Source organism: Leptonotus elevatus, chromosome 6 (genome assembly GCF_054856555.1).
Source record: "Leptonotus elevatus isolate MCC_2025b chromosome 6, RoL_Lele_1.0, whole genome shotgun sequence".
In the NCBI taxonomy this organism is placed as follows: Eukaryota; Metazoa; Chordata; class Actinopteri; order Syngnathiformes; family Syngnathidae; genus Leptonotus; species Leptonotus elevatus.
The window spans coordinates 21,489,387-21,507,056 of NC_141244.1; the positions used below are offsets into that span (position 1 = coordinate 21,489,387).

General features: G+C 41.7%; 1 protein-coding gene across 2 annotated transcripts in view; it reads left to right on the forward strand.

The window, feature by feature from the left end:
• The first annotated feature begins 1,386 nt into the window (after positions 1-1,386).
• Positions 1,387-17,670, forward strand: part of grik3 (glutamate ionotropic receptor kainate type subunit 3) — a 99,430-nt gene continuing 83,146 nt past the window's right edge. Inside the window, exon 1 of one of the 2 annotated variants that reach the window (XM_086077406.1) lies at positions 1,387-2,023. In XM_086077406.1, coding sequence (XP_085933532.1) covers positions 1,915-2,023 — 109 coding nt within the window. In that variant the 5' untranslated portion in view covers positions 1,387-1,914. The remainder of the gene's footprint in view (positions 2,024-17,670) is intronic. The other variant, XM_086077408.1, reaches the window with a different exon arrangement.

Genomic DNA, 17,670 nt, shown 5'->3' on the forward strand with positions numbered 1-17,670 from the left:
TATGGGTTAAAAAAAAAAAAAAAGACCAATCGAGTAGGTTAAGATCATATTGGCTTGATTAACCAGTAGATTGGTCAGACGTTGACCATTCCGGGTGGTTACGGGCATACCAATTTTATTATAAGACATTGGTTACAATAGAAAGTACATCTAAATAGATCACTTTTTAAATATATTTATTGTATCAATTTATTGTATTCTAAATGTATTTATTAATTATTATAAGTGATTACAAAATATTATAATATATAAATAATATAGTGTCTAAAAATTGAAATGTGTGTCTAGATAGGTCGCTAGGCGTGACCAGCTCAGTGGCCTAGTGGCGGAGTGTCTACCCTGAGATTGGGAGGTTGTGGGTTTGATCCTTGGCCGGGTCATACCAAAGACTATAAAAATGGGACCCATTTGCCTCCCTGCTTGACACTCAGCAATATGAGTTGGATTTCCAAGCGCGGCCCGTGCTGCTGCTCACCACTCTCTCGGGAGATGGGTGAAATGCGGAGAACAAAATTCGCTCCACTTAGTTGGGTGTGACAATCAGTGATTATTGTTAGCCTCTAACACAGATTAACCAATATCTTGGTCAGAATGACCAATTTGTTTCAGTTGCTCCAATTACCAATAAATATTGATTGATCAAGAGTGGTTGTTCTAACCAAAGGATCTGTCGGACACATTACTACCAGCTAGATTGGTCAAATGTAACTTTTTTTGGTCAAATTGACTAATCTGTTTTTAAGGAGTAGCATAGTAGTAGTAAACCTTTAGACAAGTGATTCCCAACCTCTTTTTTTTCGTTTACTGTACCGCCAAAACTTTTTGTCCTTCCCCCCAAGTCAACGTGTTGATGATGCTCCAAAAGTAGAACATTGAATGGATTCAATGAAAAAGTTTTTTTTTATCTCCTTAATTTTTAACATTTAAAATAAAAATACATTTAAATTTTTATCATCACAAAGGGTAATATATTAAAGCATGAACACATGATGCACTCTATGCATTATTTTTTATTATTATTATTTTTTTTACATTTATTTAATCATTTTTACAGCACAAAACAATTGTGCTGTTTTTCTTAATAAAAACAAATGATTTTGTGTTGGTGTTTTGGGGGGCTGAAACTTATTCAATTCCTTTCAGTGGGGGAAAAATGCCCAAAGTGGAGAGAGATGAATCCAAATGTATTTATTTATTTTTAAATAAAAGAACATAAACTTTATCAACAACAAGCAGCAAACAGTACCGGCTTTCCTCCCTCACCCCCCACTTTACGCAACCATGACGCGCACCCACGGCTGAGTGGACTTCCCCACGTCTCTCTCTCTCTCTCTCTCTCTCTCTTTCTCTCCATCTGTGCCACTCGTCCTTGGCACGCGCAATCATCACGCACGCGTGTGCACGTTCGCCGGACCACCTGCAGCCTCACGGCCGCGCATTGACGCTCCGTGCGCGCGCAAACCGAACCGAAGAGGAGGCGCCTTCCCCCCCCCCCCCACCCCCCTTCCTCCCTGCGTGTCCTCGTCCACCTGCGCGTCGCGGAACACCAGTTTAGACCTTGAGGAGCTCCGAACCTGGCTGGATCACTTTCGCTCGTCCCTGTACGCAGCTTTTTTTTTTGCGCGCGCGCGCGTGGTTAAGTTCCGCAAGGGGCGCGAGAGTGTGCGCAAAGCGAGCAGTTCGCAATTGGAGTGGACGCAGACGCGGTGGAGTCGAGTGGGGCTTTTTTTTTTGCCCCCCACCCCCCAACCCCTCCCTTCCCTCTCCCTGATTTCGAACCTAATCGAAGCACGTTTCGGACAAGATGCTGCAACAGCGAGTATGAGAGGAGACTTTGGTCGCGATGCGCATTTCCTAAGTGCTCTTTTTTTCCACACTTGAAAAGGAAAAGGTGGATCGGGTGACTTTACAAGCATGCGGCACACTTGGCGCTTTGGGACTACTTTGGAATACTGGACGTGGCTGCTTGCGGGTCTCATGTGGATTCAATACTCGTGCGGGATGCCTCACGTCATCCGAATAGGTAAGTTGGGCTTTTTATGTAAGAACGTCACCGTTCAAATGATCCCGCATGCCGTGACACATGGCTGGACGTTGGTTCGAAAGCAACAGGAAGTCATTGCATCACTTAAGTGCCGCAATGTGACCTCCAATGCGCGAGGAAAGCCCCCCCAACCGCCCCCCCCCCCCCCCCCCATCACAAGAGTTGAGGTGTGTAGAAATTAAAATCCGTCTAAATCAAGCTGTCCAACTCCAAACCTCCAAGCGAGTCAGCTTTGCGCGTCGCTGCCATCACTCAAACGAGCTACACACAATGTGACCATTGCTGTGACAGCAGGGATCGATACGTGTTGTTTTCTGGGTCCCTTCAGGAAAAAAAAAAAAAAAGAAGAACAAAATCGTGGTTGATGTTTGTTGGCCAGGAAGCATTTTTGGACAAGTGACAAACTGCATGAGCGGAAGCAGCACAATGCCTGTTTTGTTTGCAATTGTGTTCCAGATGTCACATTGTGCATCAGCATCCTGCGTAAAGATTTTTTTAGGGGGGAAATATCCCAAATCGTATCCCATATGAAAAAAAAAAAAAACCATCTATATTTATAATGTAAAGTAGGCGACTGTGTGATTTGAGTTTTTACAAAATCTCAATTAAAAGTTGAGTTCTAACAGGCCACACTTCACTCCATATGTATACCTTATGGTAATTGTCCCAAAAATAAAAAAAATCAGAGTACACAGTGAGCATGATGTCGCTGTCACGCAGCACAAACAAATCGACGATGATTGACTGCCCATCTCCGCAGAGAGCCTCGACTTCTCTGACATTGCCGTTTCTCGCCATCCCTTCAAGCTCCAATTCTTTTAGTTAAAAAAAAACAAAAAAAAAACACTTGACAGACGAGTTGTATTTTGGGGGGGAAAAAAACAAAAGAACAATGTCAAGGTGCTGAGACAATTGTACCTTGAAGTGTCACAGTCACAACGGTTGCTTTTTATAGACTGCCATCATTGCATTCGTGTGTGTGTGTTTGTGTGAGAAGGTTGCGGAATGTGCTCAATGTCAGATTTGGGCGTCAAAAAAAAGAAAAACAAAGACCAAATCAAAAGAAAATGGATTGATGATTGCAGTTTGGCAACCAGGACAGGTCAATTCCTGTCAAGATTCCGCAAAAGTGATAATAATGTATTTGACTTGCGGTACAGAAAATCGATTCATTGATTCCAGTATTTTGGTTACCGCACTTGAAAGCACCACAATAATAGAAACTGCATTGATATGTTAAATCAATTACAATTAAAGTTCCACCACGTCACTACAATGAAACAGAAGAGGGCGCTCTTTTCAACTATCAAATATTGCTGCCGTGGCGGTGCGCCCCCGCCCCCCCCCCCCCCCCAGCCCCCACCAAAGTGCCATCTGGGTAATGGTGGGCATCCAAGGTGGAGATGTCGCCATTGATTCGGTGGCTTTTTTACAGTACATTGATCTAAGTCGAGGCCAGATGGCGGCTTGGTCTCATTCCGGAGAGGATGGTGGAAAAGCGTGCTTTTTCGGTTCCGTCCCCTTTGCATGCTGCGCTTTTTATTTGTTTTTGTTTGCCCCCCCCCCCCCCGCCCCCCTCCCACACAGTTGTTTGCAGGGGGAAAATGGCCCATAATATGCGGCCTATTAAAGTAGTAGGCGGATAATTTCCATTCATTTGCACCTTGTTCGCCGAGCGCCGCTAATGGCGGCGCCATGGCCGATTTTTATCTCTATTGATGAAAGCCGTTCATCACTTTGTTGTCTGGCCGGCTTGTCACTCAGGCTGGGGATTTATTGAAGGATCAATTTGCTTTATCAGCGTCGTACTGTAAAGCACTTCATCAGTGTCGCTTGTTCAATGCAGAGTTCACTTCATTTCCTCGTCTCGTCTCGGGAACACCTGGCCCGGCAGCATTTTTCATCTGTTTTGTGCGGCCGTGACACCGCGCTTTGCTAATGTGTATGTTTAGCATTGCAGGTTGACGTGCTTAATTACAATTTACAATCTTTACATTGCCATTATTCGAATCACTTTTTTCTGCATTTAATAATTTGGTCTATATTTGTTTGATATATATATATATATATATATATATATATATATATATATATATATATATATATATACAAACTCCAGCACAATATGACATGTGAGGTAACACATGAATATATGAAGACCATGACATTTGGATTAATATTACACAAGTGGAATATGAGTTGTGAAGCAAAATCCAGCCGTTTTTGTCCATCTCAGGTGGCGGCCATTTTGCCACTTGCTGTCGACTGAAGATGACATCACAGTTGCTCAGGGCTCAGGCAATGACCACTCACACCTCACCTGTTTTCTGAAGCTGCACTGTGATTGGTTGTTACCTGAGACCTGAGTCACATTGATGTCATCTTCAGTCGACGGCAAGTGGCAAAATGGCCGCCACCTGAGATGGATAAAAACGGATGGATTTCAACTCATATTCCACTAATGCAATATTTACCAGAACACCATCTTTAAGACTAGTGGGGTTGCATTGAATATATTATTGTAAAAAAAAAAAAAACTGTTGGTCGACTATAAGATCAATAATCACTCCAAAAGGTCTTTCAGTAACTCATTCATTCATTCATTCATTCATTCATTCATTCTATATAGTGACATTGGTATCTTGACTTCTGAGTAGGATTTTGAAAAGTAATCTAGTTGCGATAATAATTAGGGATAGACTGATTATCAGCCGGGCCGATTATCGATGCCGATATTCAGCATTTTGACGAATATTGGCATCGGCCATTTTGAAGAATCATATGGCCGATAATAGACCCCCCCCCAAAGTGTTTACTTCAAGGGAACTAATTTCAAATCAATAATACTAATAATATTTGTATTTATTTTCAGAGATGCTGCTGAGCCTGGGAACTCTCTGCACCTTCTGTTTTTGTTTGAAATTAAAACTAAGATAAGTAAAAATGTAATTCTTATCCCGGAACTTTTGTTTTTGATTTTTAAAACAAAGATATCTATTGACTAAGTTGTTGTTTTTTAACACTCCAACATTTTACGAACCCTAAAAGTTGTTCCATAAACATATGCTTTAAAAACCAAAAAACTAAGACTTGGAGTTTGTATTTTTTAAAACTTTGATGCCAATATTTTCAATTTGAGTGAAAATGAATATCGGCCCCAAATATCGGTTATCGGCGTCACTTCAAATCCAAATTTGTTGTCCCGCCAACAGCAAATTGTGGGGCACGACTTTTGCTAGCTCGACGCAAAGCGGCATTTGTATTTGTTTACAGAGTGGACGTGTGGCTAAAACGCGAGGCAGTTAAAACTCCTTATGTTCCACATAGAAAAAAATCGGAATCTGAATCTACACTTTTATAATCCCACAGGTTAATTTCGCAATAGAATCATAGCTCTTTGCGACACTACAGTTGGTTCATTAATGCTAACGCACTCCCTCTCATCCACTCTAACAAACACGAGAAGATCGTAGCTACCCCTCCCGGCTTTTTAGGAACACAGCGAAAGCCATAACTCCTCGCCCACGATGCTCCTTAAAACAAACGAGCGGTCTCGCCGGGGCACTTGCATGCCAATCCAATTCCATTTTCTGTCTATTCATTACCTCAAGAAACGACAGATTGATTATGAATATGTTGGCTTTGCGTCTCCTGTAATCATCTGTTCTCCAGTGGAAAGTAAGACTTTGTACATCAGAAGAAGCACTTTTTTTTCCTCTTAAATTAATCCGAGCCACAATGCCCAAGTTTCCGATCACTTAAGCTAACGAGACTCGAGTGAAAGCGCAGGTGCTTAGCGGCTTGCTCACTAACACATAATGATGATTACCCAATAATCCGAGTCACTGGGGGCTAATAGAGAGGATCTAACCCACCACTAAAATAATCCCGGGACACAGCGGGGCTTTATTCGGCCCCCGGCTAGCGTAGCCTAGCCGCTAGCTCGCGCACCAGATGGTGTTTTCATATTGTAGCGCAAAGTGGCGTGTGAAACGGCTGCTGCAAGCATATGCCTTGTGAAATACACACCATGCTGGTTTGTAAGTGTACTACTTTTAGTAGAATTTTATTTTTTTTATCCCAAGTGTTGTGATGAAAGGCTGACGTGCTATATTGCCATATATCAGTGTTCAGAAGAGAAAAGAACATCATTAAATCATTTAAGTACGTTGTAAAAATGTAAATAGGCTAAATATTAGCATATTACATTGGGACATCCTATTGGGTGGAAATCTGGGGAAACGCATACAAAACAAATACCGACCCGGTTTTCAAACAGCAAAAAAGAGCCATAAGAATTATTAATCGATTAAAATAGCAGAACCAACACATTCACTACTTATTTAATTAAATACAATGACATTTTATGACTTATAAATATTGTACAACGCATACAACAATCTACTGTTACCCTACTTGATTCTTCAAACCTTCTTAACACCTTACCCCCTTTTTCTGCTTTTTTTCCACTACAATTTCTACATTTATTCACTGGTTTAAACCGTTCCAATTTTCAACTGTTCAGCGTTTACCCGCCGACAACTTGAACATTTCTTGATTGATTCAAACCGTTTCAACTTCGACGTGCAGCTATTCAGCTATTTCCAGCTCATTGTATATCATTCCATGTCATTTATTATACTTCGCATCATTCAATATCATTCCAGATAATTATTGTTTTTCATTCAGCCTTCACACGCCATTTCTTCAGAAATTACACATTGTCTAGTTGGTGGAATCCTTTTGGTACCGATCTGAAAAGATGCAAGTCACTTGCTGAGTTAAATTTTTTTTTTAAAAGCAGAGTTCAAGAAAATTATTTAAATCAGACATGAGCTGGCAAAACAGCAGAAATGGTGTCAATTCTTTCGATGTATCAGGATGAGTGTAACGAAAATTGTATATGTGAGTACGAGGATGAATTATTACGTTGTATGCCTTTGAATTGACATGCGCATATGCTACTGGCAAATGTACGTACATGTCAAAGTGCAGTCGTATACACAAACAGGTTTATCGATTTTTTTCTTTCATTGAAATATATGAACCTCTTATTGTATCATTAATGAAATAAGTCAAAATATATGGTGTAGGACTCGATACGTTTCCAACTTCTTCCTACTCCCGTTTTGAAAACTGTAAACTGTGAAATGTGAAAGTCCAATAATGGTAGCTAATGGTTGTGTTTATTAGATTTTGTGTTTCATGGTTGTTGTTTGTCGTTGGTGGATTTGGTCCTCATCTCTTTGTAACTCTATGAGTCCGACTTAATAACATATATAGTAGCTCATAGCAATGGTGTGGCGGAACAATCTGCTTAACTGCTCCCACTCAGAGGTGTGTGCGGCTCCCCTCGCTAGCACATGTAATGAATACATATTTTATGCATAGCCATTATATTGGAAGAAAAACAACAACAACAGCCATTGGCATAGCTGTTGCAGGCCCGTCAATGTCGGCTATTTTCCCAGCAATTATTTCTCGAATCCAATTCAATACATCTAATTTCAAGGCGTGCCCTTGTCACTTTGACTCGAGCGTGTCAGCCTCCTCACAGACTAATTCAAACACACATATAGAAATGCAATTGGACAAGAATGCGATGTGACGTTATGGTTGCTGGGGATACACATGATAATTGCTGATTGGGTGAAACTGATTGCTTAGCAATTTAGGTAAAATGGAGCGCACTACTTGGCTTCAACCAACAGAGGCACTATTGATTCAGTCCCCACTGTATGTATGCCTGTTTGCTGAGTCCCCCCCCCCCCCCCCCCCAAAAAAAATCCATATTATAGGAATCAGTCTGGGGTTGACGGGGAACTGTAAGAGGTTCTTTATCCCCCTGTTGGTCGTTGTTTTTCAATGTCTCTTGGACGGGTTGTGTCTGTTCCATTTTGTTTTCACACTGACAATAAAGCTATTCTCTTATTCTGATTTTGAGAATGTTTTTCAACATACTATACATGTGCATGGAAACTGAACAGCATATGAGAGCAACTATTTTTACTTTCCAAACAAGTAACAGAAGACTAGCGACTCGTATTTAGCCTGTTAATTAGCTCGAACCTTTTGATCCCAATTTGAAAACCCGCCACGTCGCGTAGCACCGCCGCCGCCGCCGCCTTTTGTGCGCTGCCTCCGAGCCCAGATAAAACCCGGCTTCACTTCCATGCGCCCTTCAAACACTCCCAAATTCACCGGAGCAGCAGCAGCAGCAGCAGCAGCAGCTGCCTGGACTCCGATCCCTCCCGCCTCCGCGTTCGCAGCATCCTTATCTATTCCCAGATGTTGCGCGTAACCCCCGATGTCTCGGTGCAAGGCACTCGCAATTTGACAGTGGTGGTATCGCCTCCTAAGTCCTATTTAACTCTGGGCTGAGGACAAAAGAACAAAGGCTGCCTCTGTTTCCATTCCGCCCTTTTAATCAAGCCTTCATTGTCGGAGGTGCGGCGCAAATGTCAGGTTGTGTGAATCCTTTAAAATCGCATGTCTGCAGGGAGCCGCCCGTGTGCGGGAGTGTATGTTTGGGAGCTAAGTGGGGGCTATGTGTGCGTGCATGAAAAGGGGGATGTGTAAGGGGAGCTGGCATAGAATCCCCGGAGGGCCGGGCCAGAGCGGGAGTTACTAATCAACTGTGAGAGAGTCGGCTAGAGAAGACTCGCCCTCTATCCCCCCCCCCTGCGAGAGACAAAGAAAAGTAGCGGATAAGACAAGCCTCTCCAGGCCAAAAAACACTCCAAAACCACAAACGTCACAGAGGGCAACCGAGATCCTTTCCTCCACCATCACCCTCGCACTTTTGCTTGCTTTCTTGGCAACAAATACACCCACGGGTGCAGGAAGTGCCTCCAGCCTCTCGGCTGATGGATGGCCCCGGAGGTGAGAAGTCAATGTCAATTTAGAGCCAGAAGCTTCCACTTATTCACAATTTCTGCTCCGGCCTGCCTTTGCGGAGGTTTTAAAAGGCTGCCCCAGAGAAAATCCTGAATGTTCCCGAATGACTGCATGCGCTGGGTCAAAAGTAACCCAAATTGGGTTGAAATGACTAACTGAGCATTGGCTAAGTCCCTATTGGACAAAATGTTGGGTTAGAAATTTCAACCAAATAGTGAGCCAATGCTGGAGTATTTGCACACTCTACAAACACTTGGGTCAAAAATAACCCCATTTGGGTTAAAAAGAGACAGACCAAATTGGTTTGTTTGGGTCAAATTAATAGGCCAGTCATTTTTTGACCCAGTTAAGTTTTTTTTTTTTACATAACTATTACTATAGTGTTATTCATTTTAACCGAAAAAGTTGGGTTGCTTCATGGGTTATTCGGTTGACCCAACTTTTTGGGTTGTTTCATCGGTTATTAATTTGACCCAAATTTTGAGGTTACATAAATAACCCAAAACTTGTGTCTGTCCCTTTTTGACCCAAAGGGGTTATGTTTGACCCAAATGTTTGTAGAGTGTGCAAATAACCCAATAGTGAGCCAATGCTGGGTTATTTGCACAAACACTTGGGTCAAAAATAACCCCATTTGGGTAAAAAAGGGACAGACCAATTTGGGTTGTTTAGGTCAAATTAAAAGGCCAGTCACTTTTGGACCCAATTTAGTCAAAAATTTATTTTACCCAAACTTTGGGTTACATGAATAACCCAAAACTTGTGTCTGTCTCTTTTTGACCCAATTTGGGTTATTTTATTTATTTATTGTTTTGTGGGATTATTTAACCCACATAAACAACTGGATTTGACCAAACTTTAGCCAAATTTGGGTTATTTTTGACTCAAATGTTTTTAAGGTGTACCCAGCACATTGGGATGTTTTCAGGCTTGGGTCAGCAATTCAAGTTCATATTTCAAACCAGGGTTAGAGTTTCAGGTCAGGGTTTTGGGGCAAGGCTAGGCTTTCAATTTAGGGTTTGGGGTTTAAATTAGGGGCTTAATCTAGGGTTAGCATTTGAAATTAGGTTGACGGCCATGGTTACACTTTCAGATTGCCTGGGTTAGGGTTTTAGCGGTTTCAAACCTGAGTTAGGGTTTCAAGATAGGGTGAAGGTTTCAATTTAGAGCTTCAAGCCTTAGTTATGGGTAAACAATTTTAAATTAGGGTTTCAAGAGAAGGTAAATGTTCTAATCTGGCTTCAAATTAGGGTTTCAAGGCTGGCTAGGTTTTCAAATGATCATTTATCAGCTCCAATACGAATGTTTGAAATGTTCGTTAAATACTTGAAAGTAAGTGAAAGTTATCCAGGTGCAGCAGAAAAAAAGAATTGCGCTTTGACTTTTGACTGGGCCATTATGGAGCCCTTAACCTCCCTGTGACTGCTGCTCATCCATTAAAGCAAAACTGGCTCACTTTTCCCGCGAAACAAGCATCAATCTCGCTAATTGCTTTTCATTAAGAGTGCGCCGAAGAATTTGCATGCGGCCCATAGTCTGCAATCAGCGAGTATTATCTACTGTGATGAAAAGCATCAATTGAAGCAACGCCGGAGTAAATGGATGCAAATTTAATGAGACATCTGCGGTATGTTAAGAGGGCCCGTAATGCTCGTCGCTAACGCAAACAATGTACATGTCAAACTCGGGCGCCGTGGCAATCAATGCTCTTCAAAATGTTACATATCATTTAGTGGCGCTGATGAATAAACGCTCATTTCAGATGCTTTCAGTATGTATGTTCATTTCAACGCTACATGCTGAAATTCCTCCCGTTTGTACAAAAAATAAAAATATCCGTGTTTTTGCTTGAAATGTGCAGTTTGCCCCCCAACTGGCTTGTTGATTGGTGCAATGCGTAAAGACGCTGGCATCAGTGAGTTAATCCTCCGTTTATGTCCCGCACAGCCTTCCAACATGCTGACCGCGTAAGCCACGGGGTTAATTCCATCAAATGTGCCTGGGCGCTTTTTCTCCTATAAAGAGGAAGTACTGTGTTGAGAAACAACAAACAAGAATAAAGCGCTGGGTTCCAAAATGTCCTTGCCTAGAAAATTGGTGTCCAGCGGACACAAGCTATTCGGAAACCAATTCCGACCTTGAACAGCAAATTTTTGAAAATAATTTGTGACAGCTGTGATAATGATTGCCTCTTGTAAATGTGCTGCTCGGAAAGTCCACTGCTTCGTAGGTTCACGTGGCGAAGCAATTAGCGCCTGAATGGCTAGCACTTTGCTTTTTAGTGACTTAAAACCACTACTTTTGATGCTGTTTATTCCTAGTCTGGTGAACATATTGTGAGCCAAAGCAGCTGTAGCGGAAATAGTAGTCACCATCTTAACTATCGTCTCCCATTGACTGCCAATGAGAAATTTAAGACATCTGCTGTTTGCAATGAATGAGCGGTATTATATATTTTTTTAGCATGGTCAACTTAATGGCTATTTTGCCATGAACATTTTTTAATTTTTTTTTTCATTTTTCTTTTTTCTTAGTCGCGTGGATACAGGAATTCACAAATGCTGAAATGCAGAAGTCCACTGTATACACATTTTTTTTGTTTTCTTCTTTTTTTCATTTTATTGTTCTTTTATGTTCTTTTACTTTATTTTGTTTCCTATAAATATCCTCTGTTTATTCTGTTGATACTAATATTTGTCAGTGAAAAGTGAAAAGTATTCACCTTTTTTTAATTACTCTTTTAAAGCTAAAAGTTGTGACATCTTCATCTGTGTAGTTTGAATAATTTGTCAAGAAAATGGTTTCAATAAAATCACGAAGATTGTACAAATAAAACCCAAAAATCAAGTTAATGTCCAGCGAATTCTGTAGGGGCATCTTTTTGGCATATTATTATTATTATTATATTCAATATATGTCCATTATTAATTTGAATATTTTTGTCATATTTTATTTAACTCTCTTAAAATTAGTGAACTATGTATTTTTTTTTAATACTATTTTTGGAGCCTCCCAAAAATTCACCATCCATCCATCGGCTATCCGGGGTCGGGTTGCGGGGACAGCAGCTTTAGCAGGGAAGCCCAGACTTCCCTCTCCCCAGCCACTTCAACCAGCTCCTCCGACGGGATCCCAAGGCGTTCCCACGCCAGCTGAGAGACATAGTCTCTCCAGCAAGTCCTGGGTCATCCCCGGGGCCTCCTGCCGGTGGGACATAACCGGAATGCCTCTCCAGAGAGGCGTCCAGGAGGCATCCAAACCAGATGCCCGAGCCACCTCAACTGGTTCTCACAGCTCGTGACCATAGGTGAGGGTAGGGACGTAGATCGATCGGTAAATCGAGAGCTTTGCCTTTCGAATCAGCTCCTTCTTCACCACAACGGACCAATCCGCCTGTCGATCTCCCGCTCCAACCTACCCTCACGAGGACCACGGTCTCGGATTTGGAGGTGCTGATTTTCATCCCAACCGCTTCACACTCGGATGTGAACCGCTCCAAGGAGAGTTGAAGATCATGGCTTGAAAAAGCCAACAGCACCACATCATCTGCAAAAAAGCAAGGATGCACCAAAACCGGACCCCCTCAACGCCTCGGCTGAGCCTGGAAATTCTGTCTATAAAACTTATGAACAGAATCGGCCAAAAAGTCCCCATATCTACACAATTTTTATGATAATTCGACAGGAAAAGATATTATAACTGCAGACACATTATATGTGGCTATATTTGATCATTGAAATGTTAATGTTAAATACATTACTCCGTTCATTTCTAATAGCAAATCCCCTGAATAACAAAAGCATGCAAAACATGAAGGAGCGAGTCAAATGACTTCCTGCATATGCTTCACACAAGGTCCCTCCATTCCTTTTAGTAGCATGTGCAACTATGTCTGCTACTAGCATTGAAAAAATCAGACATAAAGAAAGAAAATACATTAAAAGAAAGACGCTTCTGTTCTCCATCAGGGCTCTTGTAGAGCTGGCCAGGAGGGGGGGGGGGGGGGGCAATCAGTGTTAGCTGAGAGGGCCCGAGCTCAAGCTCGGCTACATCAGAGACTTTCCGTTGCTTTATATTCCTCGTCGGAGAGAACATGATGAGATGATGCTGGCGCGTGTGTGTGGTTTTGCAAGTAGAGCCCATTAGTAAGGGGCAGACTCTCCAGTCACCACAGTCGTGCTGCGTGAGGGGGCGGCGGCCCTGGAGAAAGATTATCTAAAGCAGGGATTCTCAAACTTCTTACACCATGTATCACCTCAAAAAAAATACGCAACACTAAAACTGAGCAGGGTAGTAGACATTCACAGACATCAGAACTAACATTCGACAATGAATGTTTTTCTCAGTAACTGGCTGAAAGTGAAGATTCATTTCAAGCTATTTTTAGGCAAACATCTGACAAATTGCGACTTTCATAGGCAAGTTGATTCCCAATATCGTCCCTTTCTTGTCGTCTCATTTTACTTCCGAGTCTTTCAAGAGGCTTGAGTTTTATTCCTCCTCCTAACGTTCTCACTTACTGCGCTGAGCACTCCATTGTCTGCCTGACCTTTCCGAGACGGCGGCCCTTCTGTCTTCCCGACAAAGCCGAATTACAAGACATCCGTCTTAATTTACAAGCCGAACCTTGCAAGATCTCACGGCTGCCGGCGGCGGCTTATTGCAACACCTTTCAAGCTCCTCTGCATAGCTCCATGCACATTTTGTCACAACATTTGATTGCACCCAGCGGCAACCTGGCTGCAGCCCAGCGGTACCTCCCCGAACATCTATGCAACTTGATTTGAGAGTGCAAGATGGGTGCCGGTGGGGCTAAATGGCACATGGAAATAGGTTGGTGATTGCCTTCGTACTCCTGCAAGGTGATGAAGGGCTCGAGTGGTTGATTAGCCGTACGATGTTCCGGAGTGACGCTTTGCCTCATCAGACCGCTATTAAGGCTGCAGGGGTTTGGGATGGCGACTTCAGTGATTGCAGGGTGCTGCATAATTGCACCTCGCGTTGTACCTGAGTGCCCGGCGTGCCATCACGTCTGAATATAGACAGCTGTGCTCACTTTTGTTAAATGTGTTTGTCGTTTATAAGAAGGTGCCCAAACAAAGGGCCGCAATACTTAACTGAACATCAGAGTGGAAAAAAGTTTTAATTTGAAAGTCGGTGCATTTCACTGTGCCTCTGTCAGAATACTCATCTCGGTTTGATGTAATATGGGGAAAAAAAGTAAGTCACGAGATAGTAATAAATTGCCTACAGGCAGGGTCTCATTTAAAAAAAAAAATTTTTTTTCAGCTGTTACAAAATTAAATTTAAAAATCCAATTGTCAGAATGTGTGACTTCTGGTTTTAAAGGCATCAAGGTTGCAAGAGAGAGATTGGCCTCCATGCAGGGCCACGGTTTTTAACAGCTGTTATAAAATTGAGTTGGAAAATTCAGCTGTCAGAATGTGCGACCTTTGGTTTTAAAGGCCTCAGAGCTTCAAAGTAGGGTTTTAAGAAAGAGTTTGGCCTTCTGGCTAGATCACTTTTTTTTTTTTTTTACAGCTGTTACGAGATTGAGTTGGAAAAATATAGCTGTTAGAATGTGTGGCCTCTGGTTTTAAAGTAGTTAAGGCCTTCAAAGTAGGTTTCAAGGGAGAGATGAGCCTCCAGGTAGGGTCATGATTTTAACAGCTGTTACAAAATTGAGTCAGAAATTTCAGCTGTCAGAATGTGTGACTTCAAAGTAGGGTTGCAAGAGAGCGTTTGGCCTCCTGGCACAATCACATTTTTTTTTTTACAGCTTTAACGAGATTGAGTTGAAAAAATTCAGCTGTTAGAATGTGTGACTTTGGGTTTTAAAGAAGTTAGGGTTTCAAAGTAGGGTTTCAAGGGACAGATTGGCCTCCAGGGAGAGTCACAATATTTAACAGCTGTTACAAAATGGAGATGACAAATTAGTGACTACAATGACAAATGACTACATATCTTGCTATCCTAGGCTAACAACTAGCATCTACAGCATGCATCTTCAGCCTCACCGCGGCTCTTCACTCAACCAAGCAGGACCAAAATGACGAGTGCGTGCAGTTTGGGCTCCTCAGAAGCCATTTCACAGCAGCTGGCTGCTTCAAATGCAGCCTGCATGCACCTTAGCGTTTTGTAGTCACTTACTTCCTGTTCGCGTGCAATTAAATTCAACGTTTTTTTTTTTTTTTGCTTTTATCTCCACTTCTTAGGAAATCCAACGACAGCTGCGGCTGGCCGCAGGCTTCCTCGCGTGTACTTTTTAACTCACTAAGTAGTCGCTGTTGTCAAGCCAGCTATAAAATCACTCTCGAGCGCTGTTTTCTTTCAGTCTGCCGCACTGAAACATGATCTACTGTATGATGTGGCTTTTGTTGTGTTTGCGCATCAGGACACTGCTTTATTCATCGCTCCGATTCCTGTTTACCAAACTAACTCCTATTTTTTTTCTCTCCGCCGCCACTCCTGAAGGGAAATAGATTTGAGTGTCGGCTCTGTGCTTGCAAGGGTGTTGGGTTATTTATTTCACACCGCGCATGAGGAGTGTCGCAAACAAAATCCGCCATCATCTACATAAGTCAAGCCATTGTGTGGGATGAGTTCAGTCAAGAGAGACGTTAAGTAAAGTGTTGTCAAAGTGGAGGCCTTAGAAAAAAGAAAGCTTGTCTGTGAAAGGAGGGAAAAAAAGGCACTTTGCCGCTTGTGCTTGGTAAGATAATGACGCTGGTGTAAGCGATGCAAACATCTTGGTGAGTCACGTTTTCCATTTGATGTTTGTCACCCCTTTCTCTCATCAGTGTCTCTTATTTTTGTACGCCGCAGCTGACGTTCGCCTTCTAATTGGCACCCGAGATGTCACGACGCCGTGTTTTTTAAGTTCAGACTCCACTAATGATTTTAGCGTGAATATTGTGACAGCCGAGTGCTTTTTACTTTCCCTGAGCAAACTGCAGCGTCTCTTATTTTGGACTAAGGTTCATTATTAGGATTAGACTTGGGGGAGGTCAAGAGAAAAAAATGACATGAGTGTGTCAAGGCAACGGGTTTCATTAAAAGTGTTCCCGCTGGCAGATACAATGCACCATCTTGGCTGAGGTAATTACTAATTAGGCAAGTCATGCATGTTAGAAGGGTCAGCATTTCTTACAGTGTCCAATAATGGAAATTTCCAAATAGATGTAGCTCTTGATTAGCAACTAATTAGTATGAGGGCCACATAGGAAAGAAAATGCATTTTTGTGGGGACGTTTTTTAAATTTTTTTTTTATGTAATTGTGGATGAAAATTGAATGTTTTTGGGGTACAAAGTAAAAAGGGTTACTTTTTGGTGGTGGGAGGTCACTTTTTGGTGAAAATTTACGGGGCTTAAGGTTAACTTTTGAAAATGATCTAAAACAAACGGTTGCCTAGTAAAAAAACAACATTTTTGAAGGGTTAAAGCATTATTTTGGAGAGGATCAGTGATATTTGGTGTGTAAAATTTTGTTTTTAGGGTAAGTCATATTTTTTATGTAATTTTGGAGAGTTGTATTTTGCCCCAAAAAATTATTTGGCGGGTAATGAATGGGAAAAGTCATATTCTGGCCGTGAGAAGTCATATTCGGGGGGGGGGGGGGGGGGGGTACCTGTATTTCGCAGTAAACACCATTTGGGGTAGTCTTAATTCGACTGACCAACTTTATTCTCAATGCTAAATAATATTTACTTATTTTGGGTGAAAGACATAATGCTGGAAGAAGAATTTGTATTATTTTGGGTGGAAATGTTGGCAAAAATGTAAAATATTTTAGAGCAAAAATCCCGATCTGGAGGGGTGGGGAGTCTTACATTTACTATTTAAGATTGTCTACAACAATTACTCTTTTCGCTAAGCTAAATCATACTATTTACTCAACTGCAGAGGGTACTAGGCATCAATGAAGAGTAATGTGTTTATCTGTATGTTTTCTGGTGTGAAATGAGGGCTACTACAATATATTTCACGAACAAATTGAGTTTATAAAAACAAAATACACATTTATTCATTAGGCAAGACTGTTTACGTATGTACCTTGGTAGGTGCTGCTATTTTGTTTAGCAACAGAGCCCATGTGTGGGGGAGGGTAATTCCTTGAGACGTGCCATCTTTGACAGTGGAGGCCGCAACGAGATGTATTAAAGTCTGACACTGACTTCTAACAAAGTAAAACCACAAACGAGTACATGTAAGTTCCCCCCCCTCAATGTCGTTAAATAAAGAAACCAAAAGTGATAAAAGTGGTTAACATGCAAGTGCCGTGCTTATAGAAACAAAGCAACCAGGCCATTGGTGGCTAATTAAGCCATAAAAGCTGCATTGTTAAACACGCTTGTAAATGTGCGTCTTAATGTACGCAAAGTTACAACGCGATTAATTAGGGAATATCTGAGATGAGAATCGTTTAATGATTTATACATGAAAGCAATCAGAATGACAATTGGAATCAGGCATTTTTTAAAAAGCATAATTAACCATGGAGGACTTTGTTTCAAGTGATGTATAAATAATAGAATTAAGAGACATACAAAAAAGATATATGCATATTTTAATGTGCATTTAAAGCTTTATGTTCCCTTTATTATTAACTACATTATGACAGTGCTTTTTCCTCCGAGGGCATACAAATAAACGGAAGTACATGCGAGGGCCACGTTGAAAGTCTTCAACTTTAATTTATTGAACACGCTACAACCAATCCATCATTGTG